The sequence below is a fragment of the Eumetopias jubatus genome, unplaced genomic scaffold, assembly GCF_037043125.1.
Source record: "Eumetopias jubatus isolate StellerSeaLion01/CBP00866 unplaced genomic scaffold, mEumJub1_p1.0 scaffold_11, whole genome shotgun sequence".
In the NCBI taxonomy this organism is placed as follows: domain Eukaryota; kingdom Metazoa; phylum Chordata; class Mammalia; order Carnivora; family Otariidae; genus Eumetopias; species Eumetopias jubatus.
The window spans coordinates 125452700-125473936 of NW_028274817.1; the positions used below are offsets into that span (position 1 = coordinate 125452700).

General features: G+C 42.3%; 1 protein-coding gene across 1 annotated transcript; it reads right to left on the bottom strand.

The window, feature by feature from the left end:
- Nucleotides 1-1258: 1258 nt before the first annotated feature.
- Nucleotides 1259-20779, bottom strand: ARSF (arylsulfatase F). Its single transcript, XM_028115064.2, has 9 exons — nucleotides 20625-20779; nucleotides 19146-19267; nucleotides 17022-17144; nucleotides 13775-14198; nucleotides 10687-10823; nucleotides 7257-7391; nucleotides 5465-5627; nucleotides 2057-2178; nucleotides 1259-1626 (listed from the first exon to the last, which is right to left on the bottom strand). Exons 1-9 carry the CDS (start codon nucleotides 20681-20683, stop codon nucleotides 1259-1261), a joined length of 1653 nt encoding a protein of 550 aa, XP_027970865.1. The 5' UTR covers nucleotides 20684-20779.
- Between the last annotated feature and the right edge of the window lie 458 nt (nucleotides 20780-21237).

Below are 21237 nucleotides of genomic sequence, written 5' to 3' on the forward strand. Positions count from 1 at the left end.
GGTCTCCCCCGAAAGCATATGTTGATGTCCTCAACCCTATTACCTGTGAACGTTTCCTTATTTGGAAATAGGATCTTTGCAGTTGTTAGGATGACGTCCTACTAATGCAATGACAGGTGTCCTTTTAAAGGGAGGGAAATTTGGGGGTGGGCTCACAGAAAGGGAAGAAGGTCCCAAGAAGTTGGAGACAGGGACAGAACTGGTATATCCACAAGTCAAGGGACACCAAGCATTGCTGGCCACCACCAGGAGTTGGGACAGATCCAAGCAGCGAAGGATTCTACCCAGACTTTCAGAGGAAGCACGGTCCTGCCCATGCTTTGATTTTGGGTTTCTGGCTTCCAGCACTGAGAGAGAACAAATCTCTGTGTTTGGAGCCACCATGCTTGTGGCGATCTGTGAAGGCAGCCCTAGCAAACTCAGGCAAGGAGTCATACGTACATCATGGTGATGCAGGAAGAAGGAAAGAAGATCAGAAAAAAGGTTTCCCTCGATATTTCAAGATTAGAAAAAGGTATCCCTCGATATTTCATGTTTTGTGATGCTGTAGTAAATGGTATTTTTAAAAAATGTACCTCCCGGTTGTTCATTGCTAAGATACAGAAATAAAATTCTATACTGGTGACCTTACCCAACTTAATTAGTTGCATACATTTTTAAGGGATTATCAACACAGGCAATCATTGTATCAGAGCTCTGGCCCATCTTCAGGGGAAAATCCACACAGGGATCCCTCCCAGGCTTTTGATGTCCTACTCTCAACTCAGTTTCTGTGGATGAAAATAAATCCTTTTGGTCTGCTTAACGGCTACTTTAGACTACTTCCTTTCCATGCGCTATGATTTCATCCATTGTTATTTGTCAACTATTCAATTACCCAGATTGCAATTATTTCAATTATTCAATGCAAATTCAATCATAATTTCAATTATGATGCTTTAATGGTTGGCATTTTCCCTTTTCCCAAGCAACGAGTTGGATACACACAGGACCTTACATGGAGAGTTTGCTTTGGAGAGCAGCAGAGCCGATGGGGCCAAAGGATGTGAATGCTTGTTTTCTAGCACCAAAAGACACGTTTAGATACATACTTATCACCAAGAGCAGAAAAGAAGTTAACAGACACCATCACAACCAATGGGCATTCAGTAATCTGGAGCGGTACACAAATCCATTGCCTCTCCAATTCCTTCCTTGAAATTTTGCAGGTGCCAACATCAGCTGATGTTGGCCGCCTGATCTCAATTGTTGCTTCTCCTTACGCCTCCACAGCTGAGGTGCTCCGCTCCGTGTCACACAGACAGAACGGGAACACACCACAGCAAGGCTTCAGCCACGGGTTGTCGTAATTCAATTCCGTCAACTGTTGCTGGACAGGAAGGATGCTTTTCTTGTGTTCCTTCACGGCGTTGGCCACCGTTTGGATCACTACATCAAACAAGGGCTCCGTGTCCTGCGTCAGAGGTGTGGACTCAGAGGGGTCCCTGGTGATGTCGAAGAGCAAAGGAGGGTCATGGTAGGTGACCAGGTTGCCCGAACATCGGCAATAGAGAGTCTCATAGCAGGCTCCGGCTCCCGGTGGCTGGAATACGGGTGTCACGTAATGAACCTTCCACACTGTCTCACCTGGACCAGAAAAGACATGTCAGAGACATCCAACCCCTGTGCCAACTGACCTTGTGCTCAGAAGAAGTTCAGAAGAGCTTGTGCTCTTCTACCTTCTCAAGCATTTGTCCTGGCCTTTCTCTTTGCCCATGAGTTAATGCTCTATATCATTCAATCTTTAGAACAATACTAAGAAATCAGAATCGTGTAGTACAACTTGACATTTGGAAGCATCCATTCGTTCTGCTTCTCAACAGGCGTATTTCTTCAAGACATCCCCCCGCCTTTCTAAAGAGAGTGGTTCTTGGGAAGTTTTCCAACAAGGTATTTTCAGTGGTCACCCCAGAATAAAAGGACTGGTCTGGGGGTGAGGGGGAGGGAGAAAGGAACAAAGTGTTGGACTTGAGCGTGGACTTGAGCGACCGTGACCTTGGCATCCGCAGGTACTCACTGTCCTTGGGGTGCCAGCGCACAGCGTGGAGAAACGCGCCACAGTAATGGAACAGGAACTCATGCTCCGAGCGCTGCACTTCACCCTGAAGCAAGGGCATGAGGTTCCGGCCATCAATCACCCTGCAGACACACACAAAGGACTTCAGGTGAGGGAGGTGGGCCAGCGAGCTGTTGGAGGGATGCTCCGTGCATTCCATGACATTTCCTGGACCCAGAGCACAGTGGGCTGACTGTTCCAGAAATCCATGCACACTGTCAGGAACATTACATTCTCATGCGAAAGACAGGAAAAAACAAACAAACAAACAAACAAATTCTAAGGTTTTGCAGTGAAATGACAAGACAGAGGAATGCATCAATGTGTGTCCATCTAAAGAGCACTTGGGTCCCTGGCCACAGAAGTTCTCAAAAGCTCAGTGTTCCTGATGACTTCACAAATCAAAATTTCATCTGCAGTTGCCTTGCTACCCTGAAACGTGATCTTGTAGAACCTCTTAGGGGCGTTTGGGTGGCTCGGTCGGTTAAGTGTCTGACTCTTGATTTCAGCTCAGGTCCTGATCTCAGGGCTGTGAGATCGGGCCCTGCGTCAGGTTCCGGGCTCAGCATGGAATCTGCTTGAGGTTGTCTCTCTCCCTCGGTCCCTCCCACTCTTTTGTGTGCTCTCTATAAATAAATAAATAAAATCTTTTAAAAAAAACGAACCTCTAAAAATCTGATGCTTTTTAACTTATATTAGAAAACAGATCTTCTCCCTCATGTTAGAAAAAAATAAAACCTACCTTGTAATAAAAAATACAATAATAGGTGTCACATCATCCTCAAAATGATAGTAAAAGAAATAACATTGTCTTTATTCTCAGATACAACAATTGCCTGTGTTGATAATCCCTTAAAAATCTATGCAACTAATTAAGTTGGGTAAGGTCACCAGTATAGAATTTTATTTCTGTATCTTAGCAATGAACAACCGGGAGTTACATTTTTTAAAAATACCATTTACTACAGCATCACAAAACATGAAATATCGAGGGATACCTTTTTCTAATACTAAAATTTTGTGTGCTGACGCCACGAAACATCCGATAAGAGAACTGAAAGGAGAGAGAAACAATGTTCATAGATTGGAAGACTCAACATTGTTAAGATCTTGATTTTCAACAAGGCGACCTATAGATTTAATGTAATCTCAGCCAAAATCCCAGACAGCTTTTTTGTACAAAGTGAGAAATGTATTCTAAAACTGACATGGGAGAACAATCTGGAATAGCTTAAATAATTTTGAAAAAGAAGAAAGTAGTTTGAGGATTCAACTAAATAGTTCCAAAATTTACCAAAATTTAGCAAGGGTAATCAAGCCAGTGTAGTATGGTCATAAGGGTGCGCATAGGAATCAGTGAAACAAGAGAGTCCAAGAAACAGACTAATGCATATATCAAGCAATTGATTTTCAACAAATGTCCAAGGTAATCCAGTGGCGGAAGGAGAGTCTTTCCTTAAATGGCACTAGAACAACTGAATATCTAAATGCAAGAAAAATAAAGCTCAACCCATACCTCACACTACATGAAAAATTAACTCAATACGGACCATAAGCCTAAATGTAAAACCTGAAACTAAAGAAACCACCAGAAGAAATCATAGAGGAAAATCTGTGTGTGACCTTTGAGTAGAAAAATGCTTTTTAAAAATATTACAAAAATCACAATCTATAAAAGAAAAAAAGTAAATTGACCCTTATCAAAACTGAAAATGTCTGCTTTTCAGATAATAATGTAAGAGAATGAAGGCGAGCCAGAGATTGGAAGATACGATTGACAAAACACAGATCTGATAAGGAACTTGTGTTCACAATATGTAAAGAACTCTTACAATTCAACAATAAGAAAATAAAATTCCCAATGTAAAAATAATTACGGACAGATGATTTGACTAGACAATTCACAAAGAAAGGACATGGATGGCCAGTACACGGAGAGATGTTCAACATCATTTGTCACGAGGGAAACACATTCTAACACCACCATGAGATTTGCCTACAAGGTTACTATAATGGAAGATGGAAAAGAGTGACCATACCAAGTGTGACCAAAGATGTGGAGCAACTAGAAATCTTACATGTCGCTGGTGGGAATGCCAGATGGGGCAGCCGTTTTGAAAGTCAATCCAAGTTTCTCATAAAAATATATCAACAGTATATCAACACATATTGATAAAATGACCCAGACTTACCACTCTTGGGCATTTACTGCAAAGAAATAAAGCATTGATGTCTACACAAAGACCTCTATGAAAATGTCCAATGCAACTTTAATCATGAGAACCAAGTTTCCTTTTAGAATCTCATGGAGTCCTTTACCTCAGTTGTCCATTAAAGAATAAAAAAAAATATGGGGAATAAAGATAGGACATTTTTAGAGTTAATTCTGAAAAAAATAAAAACCAGATCAATTCTATGAAAGAAAATCCTAATCAGAGCTCAGAGGACAATATTTCTTGAGATCATAATTCTGCATAACCTTTTGTGAGTCCAATATATAAAGTATAGTAATGTCCCAAAGTCAGTGAACCCCACTGATAGACTGGAAAGTTATTTTTATGACTATGATTGGCTCAGTTTAAAAAAAAGTAGATTTCCACTAATATTACTATTTTTTTAATAGGTCATTTAGCTGAAATTGATAAATACACTTCTTAGTAGAGGGGATTTGCATTCTGTTGTTATTTTATATAAATTCTCAATAAATCCTATGATTTGCTAAAAAGAAGGTAAGAAGAAAAAAGAGTGAGGAGGTCTTTCTTTGTCGCTGTTTCTGATTTGCTTCAGGAGGCATTCTATTTTGCTTCAGAAAGAGATGAGGTCCCTTGCATGAAGAAGGACACATTGGAATCTGTCTTTGGACTTACAAGGGACATGTGGCAGAGGGTTGGAGCCGCTGGAATAAGCTTATGAAGAAGTCACCCGCAAGCCTGCCTTGGTCATTTGCTCCCAGGGAGTGGCGCCATGCGATATGAAGGCTCTCCTCTTGCTCAAATTCAAAATAGTCACAACAGAGTTCTAAGGACCCATGGAATGCCTTACCTTCACATCTGCCTTCTGGATCTTGCACAATAGAGTGCAGCAAATCGTTTCTCCTCTTGCATGAGTGTTTTGCCCACCACAGCGTCATCTCCAAACTCCCTCTGTCCAGTTTCCTCCCCAGAGGAGGCCATCCAGTGTCTGGGATGTGCCATAGTCATTTAAGACTGTTGTCTGCCACACCAATAACGCTCATTAGACCTAGCCAGAGATGAAACTAAACTTCCCTAGGTACTGGGGACAACGTCCAACCCGTCAAGATAGACTTTGTTGCCTCTGTCCCGAATGCTCTGAGAACAAAGATGATGTGAACGGAGGGTGTGATATCACCTGTCCTGAGGGACCATGCCTCCCGACATAGCCGCTAGCGTGGGGAACACGTCCATTAAACTTGTAGGTTCCTCAATCATTTTCCCAGCTGGCAGTCTTCCTGGCCAGCGGATAAGTCCTGGAACACGGATTCCACCTTCCCAGCCGGCCATGCCTTTCCCACCTATAAGGTGAGGTAACAGAGTGCCAGTTAAAATGGTCACGGTAGCAAGACTGCATAGAAATGTAAGTGAGTATCAATGCAGACCATGTGCTCAGAGCCCACCCCATACAGAGTCCTGCAGAACATGTCCGTGGATTTATGTTTCCCTGGGCTGCTGATAGGTTTTTAATTGACTAACCAATCGTATTCTGTATGCAACATTTGTACAGGCTATTTTGTCTGCCTACAACACTGTTACCCCACAAATACACCTGCTACGTCCCCAGCCACCTTCATACGTTTGCTCAAAGGTACTTTCTCGGTGGCAAACTTCCTTTAAAACGACAGTCCCCCCGCCCACCCCAGAAGTTTTTCTGCTCTTCTTTCCTTTTTTTGGAGATTTTTACTATCCTCTAACATATCATAGAATTTATATATTCTCTTTTTCCTGGTGTGCCTCCCTCCGCTAAAATGTAAGTTCCATGAAGGCACTGATTCTTTGGTTTTATTCCCTACTGAATCCAGCACCCTGAAAACAAACTGAACAGAATAGTATAGGTATATGCTAATTTATTACCCCAAACCAGGGTATTATAGAGCATGTACCCAGGAGGCAACAATGACCCTAAGACAAGAGTTATAAACTAGGGTTCCCTTGAGTGAACCTGGAGGAAAGGCCATTCTATGGTCTTAATGGAGTTTTATTAGTTCATTAAATTACTTAGAGTTTCAATCACAGCACATGGAGAAATGGAGATTTTTAAAAAGATGTCTTCCTAGGTAAAAATAGAGTTCAATAAGAACACTTTCCCTTATAGGATTTATTTGCTTTCCTAAGTATGCACTTTACTTGTAGAAGCCCTAAAAAAGCAGACATCCATGCCCTGTGGCCAGACTGAGGCAGAGACTATCCTATTCATGCAACAATCATTATTTCCTACTGAATCTGTATTATCATTATTCATGCAAATCTAGGCTGGGTTGTTTTGCATTCAGTGGCAAAACATGAATATTATATTTTCCTCTGGAAAAAGCTTTGACATGTCTTCCAATAGATAGGATAGCATGCACTGAACATTTTCCAGATAATTTTCTTACCACATCAAGGCGCATACTATGGACCAGGCCAATGTGGTGGCTAACGGAACACGTTTTCATGCACTAACTGCCCTGCCTGGACATGGGGCTGGTATCTGTGCATTTAATTATAAAACCAGACAGAGGCTTGCTACTTTGTGTGCTAAGCCATATCCTCACAAGAGGGCACCCAAGCTTCCTTAATCATCAAAGACCCTCTGGGTTTCATACTCTGTACTCTGCCTACCACACTGAATCTTCTATCAACAGCCTTGTACATGGAATCAGTGAGTAGGTAGATATTCAACTCAAAAGCATGTGGTTAAGTTGATGCTTTATCATCTCGCAGGGTGGCCATGGAGGCAGATTTCTAGATGCACCTTCAGCAGAAGGGCTAGCCTCCCCCATAATGTATCATTGGTTACTCACTCCACTTTATTTTACCCAGAGTCAAATAAAATGCACTTGTTCACTTTTTCACGGGTTCGTCTGTTCACTTCATGGATGCCCATTATCATGAACATGGGACAATTTATTCACAACCATACCCCACTCCCGATTCCCACTCCTCACCTTTGTATATTCCGTTCCACCCGCCACGCTGGGAATGGCCCACCCGTGCCTCCAAATGCCCCCCGTGGTCTGATGTAAAGTAGACAAGCGTGTGGTTCCTCAGACCAAAATCATCGATGGCACCGAGAATCTTGCCTGAAATAGTAAAAAAAAAAGGGACACATATCATGAATGTCATCATGAGCTTTGGGTTATAACGCCAGTCCGACTTGCGGTGCATTTCACTACAAAACTCTTTCTCATCCACGAAGCACCTGCTTCCGGTGGGTGGTGTGTGAGCTCAAGAATAGCCACGTTTTCTGAATTCCTCATCAGTGCCTCATGTTGGACAGATGATTATATTAAATTAGGAGTGAAAATGGATTCATTCTTTACAATTTTACTAGTATTCATTGTTACACTACTATTGCCTAAAAATCATTTATTTTTTATTATGTCTTATTATGTGGACACCAACATTTATACTTTTAACTTATAAGTTATATTGAGCTTTTGCTGATTTTTCTTTTGGGGGTTTCACTGTTTCTGTTCTCGATTTATACAGACTCCTTTATTAACGAATGAAAGCATGTTACATCGTTGCTAAAAGTTCCTCTGCAAGGAGCATCAGGTGAGCTGTTCATGATGCACATTTGTGGTATTTCAGGAAGTTTCGAGGTCTCTGCCTCTCTTGTGACTTCAATGTGTTCTAGCAGCTCTGCGCTCACGTGGTCTCCTCATCCGTGTATGCATCTGGGCCTTCACAAGGCAGACGGGTCTTCTGTGGTATGCCTGTGTTCATGCTTCTTGTCTTCTTGCACGCAAACTTGTCCCATGGCATTAGGACCCACCCTAATGACCTCACCGTAACCTGATCCCATCTGCAAAGGCCCTATTTCCAAATGCTGGCACATTCACAGATTCCAAGAGTTAGGACGTGGACCTTTCTTTTGGGGGACACAATGAAACCCCCAACACCGACTTTGCCCAAGATATTCCAACCCTGCCACTCTGAGTTAATTTCCTCCCTGCTGCGTTCTCCTCGCTGGACCGTCTCCATGGCCACCTATTTCTGCTTCCCTGATCTGAAAGTCGAACCTTCTGCATGTAGTTTAGTGTTTTAAGTTCTATTTTTTTTTTTTTTTAGATTTTATTTATTTATTTGACAGCGAGAAGAGAGGGCACCAACAGGGGGAGCGGTAGACAGAGAAGGAGAAACAGGCTCCCCTCTGAGCAGGGAGCCCAACGCGAGGCTTGATCCCAGGATCCTGGGATCATGACCTGAACTGAAGGCAGATGCCTAACCGACTGAACCACCCAGGCGTCCCTTAAATTCTATTCTTGATAACTCTTTCTTTGCAACCACGCAAGTGCATCTTGATCCTTTCTCTTAACTGGACTCCCATTCGATGTCCTTGGGCAGTTTCGTTTCTTATCACTTTGTTCCCATCTGTGTACTTCATCATCATCTTGGTAAGGCGGGCTCCCCAGGTAAGAGTAATGGATACTTTCATTAGAATCACATTAAGCCTCGATACTAATTTTGGAATCCCTAATATTTTATGAGTCACCGTTCCCATCCAGAATCTGGTATATTTCTATTTACTGAAGTCTTCTCTAAGGACTCAGTTGTGTTCTATGTGATCACTTACTTTTTGAACATATTTCTATATATTGATTGTTGATATTGGAGCTGCTATGAATAATACCCTATCACCTATTGTATCTTGAAATGGGTTATTTTTAACATAAAGAAAAAGTATTACTTTTGGTATATATTTCTAACAGAGAAACATTGTAGGACATATATGTTTGTGCATATATATTAAGCTATATATATATATAAGCATAATAAACTAATTATAACATTACACTAATTCCATACTAGGAGCATACTGCATAATTATATCAATAACATGTATTATCTCAATGCCTATATTATTATTTATATTATTGCTATAGTATATACTAATATAGCATGCCCTGTAACCTTGAGCAAGCCCCCAATATCTTGTGCCCTTGTTCCCTCATCTGCCAAGAGGGATAACAATGCTGAGTATGGTCCCCATCTCCTAGAATGTTTATGGGGATCCCTCCAGAACACACTTGCATGCCCCATGCATCAGAGGGTTCGTTCAATCAATAGATCCCACTGTTTAACAGTTAAAAGGGCACTTTAACAAATGCATCAGTATGATATCCCAATCAGGAATCAATAAAACTTTCTAACAAGGAGAGCAGCAATTTCCAAGACTTGGGGTTTTGTTTTAGCTTCCAAGGTGGATATTTTGGGGAAAAATAAACGTTTTAGTATTTCTGAAATTACACATCGAAACAGATGATCATTTTTCCTGAAAGCTCAGTTCCAACTGGACAGACAACACATTCACAGCCCATAGGTACCAAAGGTCTATGAACCTCAGGGACACTCTTTCAAAATATGGCTTTCAAATACCCTGGCTTTTCCGCAAATATTCAGCACACCCATGGATAGCTGTGTCATTACTGAATAGCACGGAAAAAATCCCATGGAGATCAAACCGCACCCAAAGCCCCTTATTTGGTGTCTTAATGCCACATCGTCTGTTTTATTAGCTTAGATATTTTGAAAACCTTGTCTTGATTTAAAATTTTAAAGCAAATAGAATTCGGTTTTATTCTTTGTTTGCCTGTTTTTAGTGATCACACCCGCTACACACACCACACACGCAGACACACACACACATAATGCCTTCTTAAGTGTAGACATCTGTGCCTATGTTTCATTAAATAGTATTTATATTTAAAATAATTTTTAGAGGTGCCTAGGTGGCTCAGTCAGTTAAGCATCTGCCTTCGGCTCAGGTCATGATCTCGGGGTCCTAGGGTCAAGCCTGGCATTGGGCTCTCTGCTTAGTGGGGAGTCTGCTACTTATTTATTTATTTATTTATGAAAGAGAGAGAGTGTGCAGGGGGAAGAGCAGAGGGAGAGGGAGAAGCAGATTTTGCATTAAGCACACAGCCCAAGGCAGGGCTTGATCCCAGGATCTCGAGATCATGACCTGAGCCGAAACCAAGAGTCAGGCATGCAACCTATTGAGCCAGCCGGTGCCCTGGTCAGACTGGATTTCTAAAGCCTCTCTCTGCTTACTAAAATCCATTCCATGACAACATCCTACGTTTGGAGATGATTGTAACCCAAAGCTTCTGTCCTGCCAATACACAAGGCCAGCATCATGTGCTTTGCTGTCTTCCTTCTCAGAAAACTTGAGTCTGATTTGCTAATATACGTATCATGGAAACTCGGGGACTCACAGGGACAAGGCAAGCATTGCGTGTGGTTTTGTGCTGACTTTGTCGCAGGCTTCCACCCGCTACTTCATTGAGGCTGCCTGGGGCGGGGAGGCATGTGTCTGGACGTCCTGAACTATTAAAGCACAGACTTCTGGTCTCCGTAGGTCCCGCCACTTACCAACCATGGAGTCCATCTCCTGCACGTTGTCCCCATATAAACCATACTTGCTGGTCCCGATGAAGTCAGTCGTCGTGGGGAGCGGCACATGTACATGCAGAAAGGAGAACACAAGGAGGAAAGGTCCTTCACGGTGCCTGGGGAGACATCAATCATTCCGCTTATGAGTCTGCAAAGTCTGCGAAAGGGAACCACACCATTTTTTGTCACACAGACCCAGTGTCCACTCATTATCTGCGTGCCCCAGGAGAGGGGATGAAAGCATGAGACAGCCCCTTGGAGAGAACATCCTGGCTGGGGTGGATGCCAACATCCTCCAACATCTGGACCGCTCCCCAGGACATGTGTGGGATGGCTCGATTCTTGAGTGGCCCTGCCTGGCACAACGCAGCTCACAAGCCCATTCAGCTCTGCTTGGCACACTTTTCTCATGGCTGATAAAGTCTCAGGCCAGAATCACACCAAGGGATGGTGGCTCAGGAGTGGTTTCTTAGAAACGCCAACTCTTTCACAACTCCCAAGCAAGCATGGACAGAACAATCTGGGCAAGCTGTCTGCATACCTTCAGGTCTCCTGGGAGGACACAGGAAATGAGGTTGACCGATTTCAAGCCCTGACAAGGTAGGTCATCAGCTAACTAGGGCAGCACACAACACAAATGCCACTCTTAGGGAAATTTCTTCTCTGATGACATATGAAAAAAAGTTGGGTCATGGTGAGCTGGGTTTAATGGCATCCCTTCAAAACTGGTGCCTACCTCGAGGCTCAGAATGTGATCTCATTTAAGAATGGGGTCTTTGGAGATGCAATTAGTGGAGAGGAGGTCATCTTGGTGTAGGGTGGGGCCAGAACCCAAGAACCGGTGTCCTTAAAAGAAAAGGATGGTCGGCACGCGGTACTGAGGATTGAGATTATATGGATGTTGCTTAATGTTGCAAAAGGAAATTTGCAGATGGGATTAGGTTCAGGATCTTGAGATGGGGAGATAATCCTGGATTATCTGGTTGTGGACCCAATGCAATCACAAGGGTCCTTGTAAGAGGGACCCCAACACAGTAAAAATCAGGCAAAAAATAGTGTGGATAGGAGGTAACAGAAGCAGTGATGCAGCCAGACAGCTATATATCAAGGAAACCCTGCAGCCCTTCCAACCTGGGACAAGAAATGGACTCTTCCTTAGAGCCTCCAGAATAAGCTAGTCCTGCCAATGCCTCGCTTTTAGCCCTGTAAGAGGAGATTCAGATTCCTGACTTCCAGCACAGTAAAATAATAAACTTGTGTTGCTTTAAGCCACTCCCACTTGCAGAAATCTGTTCTAGCAGCCACAGGAAACTCACACACCAAGAATCCAGATAAAAGCAATTTCTAACATCCATGAACCTAAGCCACTTGCTCCTGGCCACATCACTAATCAATGGAGTAGCTTCCAAATCTTCGGAGTCCCTGTTCACTTTCCACATGGTGCCACTGTGGATCATATAGACATATAGACACCAACACAGGTTTTGGTGATGGAAGCACATTTTCACACCCCAGCATTTGTTCTTGATGTACTAATGTAAACAGTAAGCAACAACATGTGCAGGTGTCTTCAGACACATTTTAATGTGTCCTTTTGCAAAGAATCTGCACCTCTGTACATATGGAAGTTTCCAGGAAATGAGTTTGCCCTAAAAGAAACCAGCCATTCCATTGCATCTACAAGGCAAAGGTGGTTTAATCTCTCTCAGAGTCTAAATTTGTATTGTGCCCACCTTGGCTATAAGGTAAAGACAAAGCTAGCTACAGATTGCCCAAAATCCTTTGCACCACTAAACAACTCTACTTGCCCGTCAAACACACCAGCTTACAGATCCCTACCGCCAGGATGATCTCATACTCACAAATTCCACCTCTGAAGACCCTATTCCCAAATAAGATCACTTTCTGAGCTTCCAGGTGGACATGAATTTTGGAAGGATGCCATTTAACCCAGCTCACCATGGTACAACTTTTTAAAAAAATTCTTTTTTTCCCATTCTTCTCATTTTGATATCTCATCAGAGCAGAAATTTTTCAGAGTGGCATTTGCATTATCTGCTGTCCTCATTAGCTGAGGACCTATCTGCCTTGTGCTTGAGTTTCATGCAGTAATGCCTGGTACCCGTTCTTCATCTTGTTCTTGCTCACCTTTGAAGATTTAGTTAACGTGTGTTCTCAAGTATGGCTTCCCTGATATCTTGGAAAGTCTCTACAGTTTGAACTGATAGCACCTGGATTTATGCCCATTAGCTTATTTCTTATCATGGGCTTGTACATCTGTTGTCATTACTAACTGTGAACTTGTCTTTGAAGTCCAGACCCCAGGATGGTGATTGGTAAAGCTAAAGCCTTGGGCAATGTTGAAACGGTGAGTAAAAAATGTGTTTACAGCCTCTTAAAAAAATGCAACAACTGGAGGCCCATAAATGTGACTCCTCTGGAAAGTTTCCAGCAATTATGTTCTGGATGCATTGGGCTTTATAATTATCACCACTGATCTCAGCCGAACAATATCACTTACATACCTCATGCTTAACGATAAGCCCTCTGATTTTGATTTCTCAAAGAAGTTTCTTTCCTAGTAGGAAAACAGTGCAGTGGTCAACTTATTCTACTATCTAGTTTCCTGGAAAATACATTTCCCATTGTGCATTAATGGGCAGACAGTATGCACATAAATGCATATGCATATGCAATATAAATTAACAAGCTGGATTTGTAATTTTGAGTCTAGTGTGAGTCTACCTGCTTGGTCTGACCAAATATGAATTTCAAGACCAATGGAGAAATTGTGATTTTTAATAACAAGAACTCAAACGAGATAGCCCTCCTTAGGTACTGCACGAAGAGTCCAGCTTGCCTCCAAAACATATGGTATTGTATTGTCTAGCCCTAGCTAGTAATATTCCATTTCTTAATTCAATATTGTTCAAATCATCAGCTTTTACCTTAAAAAAAAATGCTCATCGTGTCATGTTTTTAAAAGACTCCTGTCTTTAAAATACTGTGTCTTAAATCCATTAAGATACATGGATTTTTTTTTTTTTTTTTTGTAAATTACCTTTACCTTTCCATAAATGAAATTGCCTCCTTCACCATGATGGAGCCAGCTCGCTCTGCCTTCATGGGCTGTTCGGTGATATCGTGCTCTCGCATTAGGAGGCAATCCCAGTACAGAGGAGATGTGTAACTGGAGAACCAAAAGTAGCCCAGCAGAAAAATAAAAAGAATCATAGAGAGGATGAGGGACCAGGGAAGAGAGATGAAACCACTCAGTTTGGCCAAGGTGAGAGTGAGTGCAGCAATGGCAACCAGCTGCACACAAAACCAGATTTTGTTCTCGATGGTTAGTTCTGTGTCACGAGAGGGATCTGGCCAGCAGGGGTCGATCAGAGTGAATGGCATGCCGTAGAAGTAATCAAACCCATAATGATATGGATGATGGCACTGGTCATGTCGGGACTGGCAGTTTAAGCCTTCATGCCATTTGCCTGAAATTACAAAGAGACAAATAAAGCATAGTATGCTCGCACACCATGAAGACCACGTCAGTACTCTTCCTTCAAAACGAATGACTTGTGCACAAAAATGGAGCAGCAAATAGTTTTCTTTTGCCTAAAAATCTGAGTTTCGTCAGCACCCAATTCATCTTTTGCTCTCCTATAGTTCACAGAAATTTGTGTTAGGATCTGGTTGTGAGTGACAAGATAGGATGAAAAATCAAGGGAGGAAAATACAGTTGTGAGTTTGTAGTAAGGATGTAAACTGGGCAGTTTCTCATTCACAGAAAGAAAAAAATCATAGCAACAAAGATAAATACATGACAGAGACAGGGTAGATTATATGTGGTGGATAGATAGATGAGTAGGTAGATAATTGATATTAGATAATGAGATGTATATGATATAAGATGGATGGACAACAGGGAGTATGGATAGATGATAGATAGATGATAGATAGATGATAGATAGATGATAGATAGATGATAGATAGATATGGATGAATGATGGAGGATGGATCAAGCATGGATGATAGATGGTTGGATCGTTTGCTGGATGGAAATCCCAGGTCTCCTACTAAAGTTCACTGAACTTTATTTGATAAAACTTGCCACACCTTGAAGAGTAACAAAAAGACCCATGGACATCCTGTTGGCATGTGGACTCTAAGAGAGTATGATCGTGTGTATCTACTAAAACATGAATGGTTCCCTGCGTGGAGTTAGGACTACATGAGGGATGCATGTACTCATATCTCTGAGCACCTGAGGGGGTAAACAGATGAGAAGCAAGGCAATGGCCCAGGTTTTTCTGTCCTGCACCTCCACTAAGATTGTCTCCTCTTATCAATGTGAAATTGGCTACAAAAATTGATTTAAAATGGCGTGCTATGGGAGAGATGGGGTGGCTGGGTGATGGACATTGGGAAGGGTATGTGTTGTGGTGAGTGCTGAGTATTGTGTAAGACTGATGAATCACAGACCTGTACTCCTGAAACAAATATTACATTATATGTTAATAATTTAAAAAATGGAAAAAGTGGAAGAAACTGAGGTCCTTGAAATAATTGTTGAACCCCAGAATTAACTAACTCTGGAATGACCCTACCCCAGATTTATTTTATGTGAGTTAATAAACGTATCAATGGCTTGAAAAAAAATTAAAAAGCAAACAGAAACAAAAAATAACAAAAGTAATGAGAGGGTACTAGTCTGCCATATTTTAAAATAATTAATAAAACAGCATATGTATTTAGCCTCCCAAAAAATAGTAAAATAAAATGACATGTTATTTTCATGCCAATTGAAACCCAGGCTGTGAAATGGGGACAGTAAGTTTAGCTTCCAATGAGTCATCATTGGTTGACATCTATCATCTTTGGCAGTGAGAAAAAAGACATCCGTACAACATCCATGGTTCCATTTTAATGAAATAATGAGGTGGGCAAGAGAACTTATATTGAGAAAATATTCAAGCACAGAGATGCTGAATATTTGGACAAATTTGATTTTATTGTGCAACATTGGCATTAAAACATCTCATGTGTCTCTCAGCCTTGGAAAGAAGCAATTTCCCTATCTTTGAAATTATTCTCAGACATCCCTTCTGCCTGTAAGTTACCAATGATTGCATCAATGTGCAATGCAATTAAGTAGGGATCATGATCATTACCATCCCAATGCAATGCAATCTGGAGACTAAATGCGGACTTAATCATTGCCAAAGGGAGCAGCACAGTTTTCTCTTCTGCATTGACTCTCTTGAGCTGTGGGAGCGGTGAAAGGAGGAGCTAACCCAGGGGGACAGACTGGAAGCGGCCAGTGGAAACTTTCTGAGGCAACTGAAATGCTCCTTATCTTGATCTAGGTGACAGATACAGGGTGTAGACCTTTTTCAAAAGGCGTTTTTTTTAAATACATTTTTTTTTTCTATTTGGGTGATGGATATATGGTGGAGACAAAAGTTGACACTCCATAAGAAGTTAATGATGCATAAAGCTACTTGTGTGTTCTTGAGAGGGCTCGTCACATTTCTTAAATCATACATGGTGAATGAGATGAAGGATTTCAGAGTCAGCAGAGAATAATGTAGTAAGACCATCATAGTATGGTGGGTTCTATGCAAAGATGAAGAACACAGGGTGATACAGAAACACATGGGGTGGTCATCTGGCAAGGTCTGGGGGTCAGGTGGGAAGGGGCCTCCTGTTGTGCCTGAATTATGTCTTAAAAGGATAAACAGGTGCCATTTAGGAAGGAGGGTGTGTGTGTGAGTGTGTGTTGGATGGGGAGGGTCATTCTGATAGTGGGTCCCAGGTGAGCAAAACACAACAATGAAAGAGAGTTCTGGAGGACATGGGGGACACGTTTACTTGAGAAAGACCATATAATATATTAAGCAGATTAATGTTGAAAAGTAAAGAGAAAGGTCAGAGGTAGCCAATGAAATGGCAGATGTAGAGCCTACATCATATGGAGGGTCTTCTCTGCCATAGCCAAGATGCACGCTTATTCTGAAATAAAGGACTTCCAAGAAAAGCATGTCAAGTAGAGAATACAGGGGCACCTGGATGGCGCAGTCAGTTAAGCATCAGACTCTTGGTTTCTGCTCAGGTTGTGATCTCAGGGTTGTGAGCTCAAGCCCTACGTCGGGCTCCATGCTCAACCCAGAGTCTGCTTCAGATTCCCTCTCCATTCCCCTCTGCCCCTCCCGCTAGTGCTCTCTCAAATAAATCAATAAATCTTAAAAAAAAGAATAGAACAACACATATTATCTCTTTATAGTAAATAAGTCATGCCTTTGGCCACTTGTTACCTATGATCGCTGTGCTGTATCCTTGCTTTTTCAGTAAGGCTGCAAACGTCGTCTCGTTACGAGGGAGTCCAGCAGGGGCTCCAAGTGTGATGATGACACGGTCCACTATACTAGAAACCATTCCTAAGTGGGATGGAAAAACAAAACCAAAAAATAATAGAACACACACAGTAGATGAGTAGATGCCCATCAGCTGACGAGGAAGTGAGTTATGGAGGGTTCAGGATCTGGAAGGTGCAAATGTAACAAGTGAGGAACAGAAAAATCATCCTGCAGGGGAGGAAAATTGTGTTCCCCAGACAGAACTCGCACTGGTCCTCACTACAGACCCCTTTACAAGCTTGCATGCATACACGCAACACTACCAGCCACGCACAAACACACCATTCAAATAGTGGTCTACACATAGCCTCCAGCATGTTTATGATGACACAGGGTGTCATTTCAATAGACACTGGCGATTGAACATCTAACACAGGCTATCCTTGGTGGGGGAATCACCGTATTGGAAAAAGAGCCAAAAAATGAAATCTCGTGAAAACTTCAAACCCTACTGTTTCGATAATGGATTCTTTTTCTGACAATAGGTTTTTGTTGTATTTGTACAAAAGATGGATAAGCCAAGTGTCTGTCAAAAACATTGACATTGGGGCATCCGGGAAGAGTGGACACATAATTTTTGAACATCTCCATTCCTTCCCCAAAATAGAGCAATAAGAAAAGAAAACTGCTCATCCATGGACATCACTAATGACAAATCTAGGTGACAGGTAGAGGGGGACATGTCAACCACAAGCCCAAGACCTACATTTTACAGAAAAGAAGCAGAAGAAAACAAACCAGTTTCTGAAGGATCCAGTAACCGAAGAACCTCAGAATAGCCATCAGGTGTTCCCCTGATGAGAAGCAAAAACAGAAGGACTTTTCCCAGTCCTATTGCTAGTGATTGAAGGTTTCTGGGTGTACTGAAAATGTTGGAGCAATCCGGCCTGAAGAACTCCCCAAACCGACCTATCCTGGCTTCCTTCCAAAATGGCGGCCCAACCTTGAAGCAAAATCTGGGAGTGGAGAGGAAATTGAATAAGACAGAACAAAGTGGGTGAAAAGAAAGAGAAATTCTAGATAAAAGCAAGAGAGGCAATTCGGGTGGAGACTTTCAGAGTGGGAGCTCCCACTGTTTAAATCCGAGATACAAGGAGGCAAGAGAAAAGTTTTTCAAGTTAGATTTGGTAACCATCCCCTCTACACGAAACCATCTCCTTCGAAATGTTAGGGAAGCTAGTTTTACATACAGTGAGCAGCACAGAAAAAAAAAAAGGAGTCAAATCACCTATAAGTTTGCTATAAGAAAGAAAAGAATAAAGAATTGAATGTTTACCAGACCTGATTCAACTTAGCACCAGCTAAGCAAGATATCATCAACCTCACGGGATGCAAAAGGTTACGTGACACCCTCAAGGAGCTGGACAAGGGGCTTCTCGAGCTTGACTGAGAATTGGACATAAACCCTGACCTAAGAATTGTATGCTCTGCTTCCTCTTAAACTACAGAATCTATGCCCATAAACCATGGCCGGTCTGATCACCCTTGAAAATATAACCATATGGCCATCCATTCCACCCCTTGGTAGGTATCCAAAAGACCTGAAAATACATGTTGAGTCAAAGACATGTATGGGCAGGTACACGGCAGAACTATTCATAAGAGCCTAAAGCCAGAAGCAATCTAATGGTTGGTCAATCGAGGGATGAATAAACGAGACGTATTACAACCATACAATGGTTAAAATGTGTGATAAATGTTTGAGACATTCTGGCAGGTCCTCCTCATGACACCCCAAATTAATGCAGATGCATCTTTTTAATTACTTCCTTCCAAGACAGCTTCTCATTCTTGCCCTAGGATGGAAAGTCCCACTTAGCCTGATCACAGGACACTCAGGATACACAGTCAGCATGGGGTGAATAGACATAGCCGTGCGCGTGTGCGTGCGTGTGTGTGTGTGTGTGTGTGTGTGTTTGCACTTTTTTGGGGCAAATTTTTCTAAATGGACTAGCTACATTTTCATTTCCTCAAATCCTAATGTGTCCACAGAGGGTAACAGAGGATGGTCCATCTACACACCTGATCGGATGGGGTATCTTCCCGTGAGGAAGGCAGCCCGGCTTGGGGTGCACATGGAGGCTGCAGCGATGTTGTGATTCAGCTGCACTCCTTCCCTGGCTAGGCGGTCGATGTTTGGCGTCCTGGAAAGAGAAACAGAAACGGAATTGCAGAGAGGAGGAGGGGAGACACAGAGGCAGAAACCAACACCTCAGTTTACGATGATTCCCTGAGCTCAGAACAGGAGAAAAAGAAACCGCACACAGCGCCCTATTTCCTTTTTCTCCCCACATCATGGAAAAAATACAGCTGAGGTTTTAGGTACTGGCAGTCTATTGCAGGGTTGCTATCATTTGCTTCTGCAATATGGTGTGTACTGAGTATATGGCACTGCCTTCTAAAATATATATTAAAAAACTTACGTGTCTGTGGACTGTTTAATTAAGGCTAATGACTTACAGACCTTAGTTATGCCTAGCTACTTATAGGCACAAGGACGAGTTTGATGCACACGTTCCATAGACAGATGTCCTTGCTCTAGACAAAGGTTGCAACCCCTGCTTTGTCATTCCCTGTAAAGATACCTGGAGATTGGAGACCATCAGACAGACTTGTACAGAAGAGTTACTTGGCTGGATGCCAATAAAATGTAACGAGACCTAATTTTCTTCATGAGACAGATGATAGAACAAGATGGAGTTATTAAAGTGTAGGATTCACACATCTTGCTGAGATGCTCTACTAAGCCGCAGCGTTGGCATGACATCAACAGCTTTTGTCAATGGCTTTTGTCGCCTACTATAGAGCCCTGACTCTGTTTCACATGTTTTTTCTTCTTTTGGAGTGCCCGTATTTAAAGTAGAAGGATATCACCTTAAAAGTCTTCCAAAATTAGGAAGCATAAAATGACCAGTTCCACCAAGTAAAAGTATGCATAAAAATCATCACTCATTAGGGGCACCTGGGTGGCTCAGTCGGTTGAGCGGAAAACTCCTGGTTTTGGGTCAGGTCATGATCTCGGGGTTGTGGGATCAAGCCCTGAGTTGGACTCCATGCTCAGTGGGGAGTCTGCTTGAGATTCTCTCTCTCTCTGTCCCTCCCTCGCTCTCTCTCTCCCTCTCTAAAATAAACAAATCTTTTAAAAACTCATCACTCTTCATAATATTGCATATTACAGAGGGTTCACTATGTACCAGGTATCTACTCTAGATGCTTTGCACATATGAACTCACACCTGTATACTACCCACCTGTGCGCACAACCAACAAGAAAGATAAGCAAGGCACACAGAGGTTAAGTAACTTGCTAGAGATTTCACAACCAATAAGTGCAGACCCAAGATTCAAATCCAAATAGGCCTGATTTTAACATTATTTGCTTCTTTTAAGGACAAGTTGCAACCCATGAATTTGGTTTTCCATGTGATGTAGTCATAAAACTTTATCAACCTCCCAAGCCCAGACAACAGATGAAATAACATGACTCAGCTGGAAGCCATACCTCATTGTGTCATTGCCATAGCAGCCCAGGTCCCCAATCCCAAGGTCATCGACCATCATCAGGACTATATTAGGCTTATCATCATGCTCCTCTTGGGACTGACATGGGTTTAAGAGTACACATATCCAAGACAGAGAGATGAAGAGGCTCCTGAAAAGCAAGCATGGATTTTATATGTTGATTTTGGGAGCTCTGTCCCATTGCAATGTCCCCTTTACATGAAAGCAACAGGGCTCACTGGAGACCAGGCACATCTCCCTGAGGAACAGTCGAGCCTCTCGAATTTCTCTTCCCAAGCATTGGCTACTGTAGTCGAATGGGGCCCCTGATGCTCAAAGGGAGCCTATCCTGGGTTTCCTGCTCACATACACTGCATGCTTTTCCAGGAGGTGAGGTCTGAAATCGTTTACTCAGAGACAAAACATTTCTTAGGCCAGAGGTGATAAGACTTCTGAGGTCACATTCTGGGAAGAAGGAGCCTGCTGACTTTCCTTCACACCAGACAGAATTCAAACGTGGGCAGGTGTAGAGCTTTGCTTTGGTTGGAGCAACAAACAACAACAGCAACAAACAGCAAAAAAAAAAAAAAAAAACAACCCAAAAACAAAACAAA

Coding starts and splice junctions, on each gene's coding strand:
- ARSF (XM_028115064.2), bottom strand. CDS start 20,683: ATGATGGTCGATGACCTTGGGATTGGGGACCTGGGCTGCTATGGCAAT. Junction 7,392..10,686: donor GGAGATGGACTCCATGGTTG/GTAAGTGGCGGG, acceptor TTACTATTTCAG/GCAAGATTCTCGGTGCCATC. Junction 5,628..7,256: donor GTGGAACGGAATATACAAAG/GTGAGGAGTGGG, acceptor CTCACCTTATAG/GTGGGAAAGGCATGGCCGGC.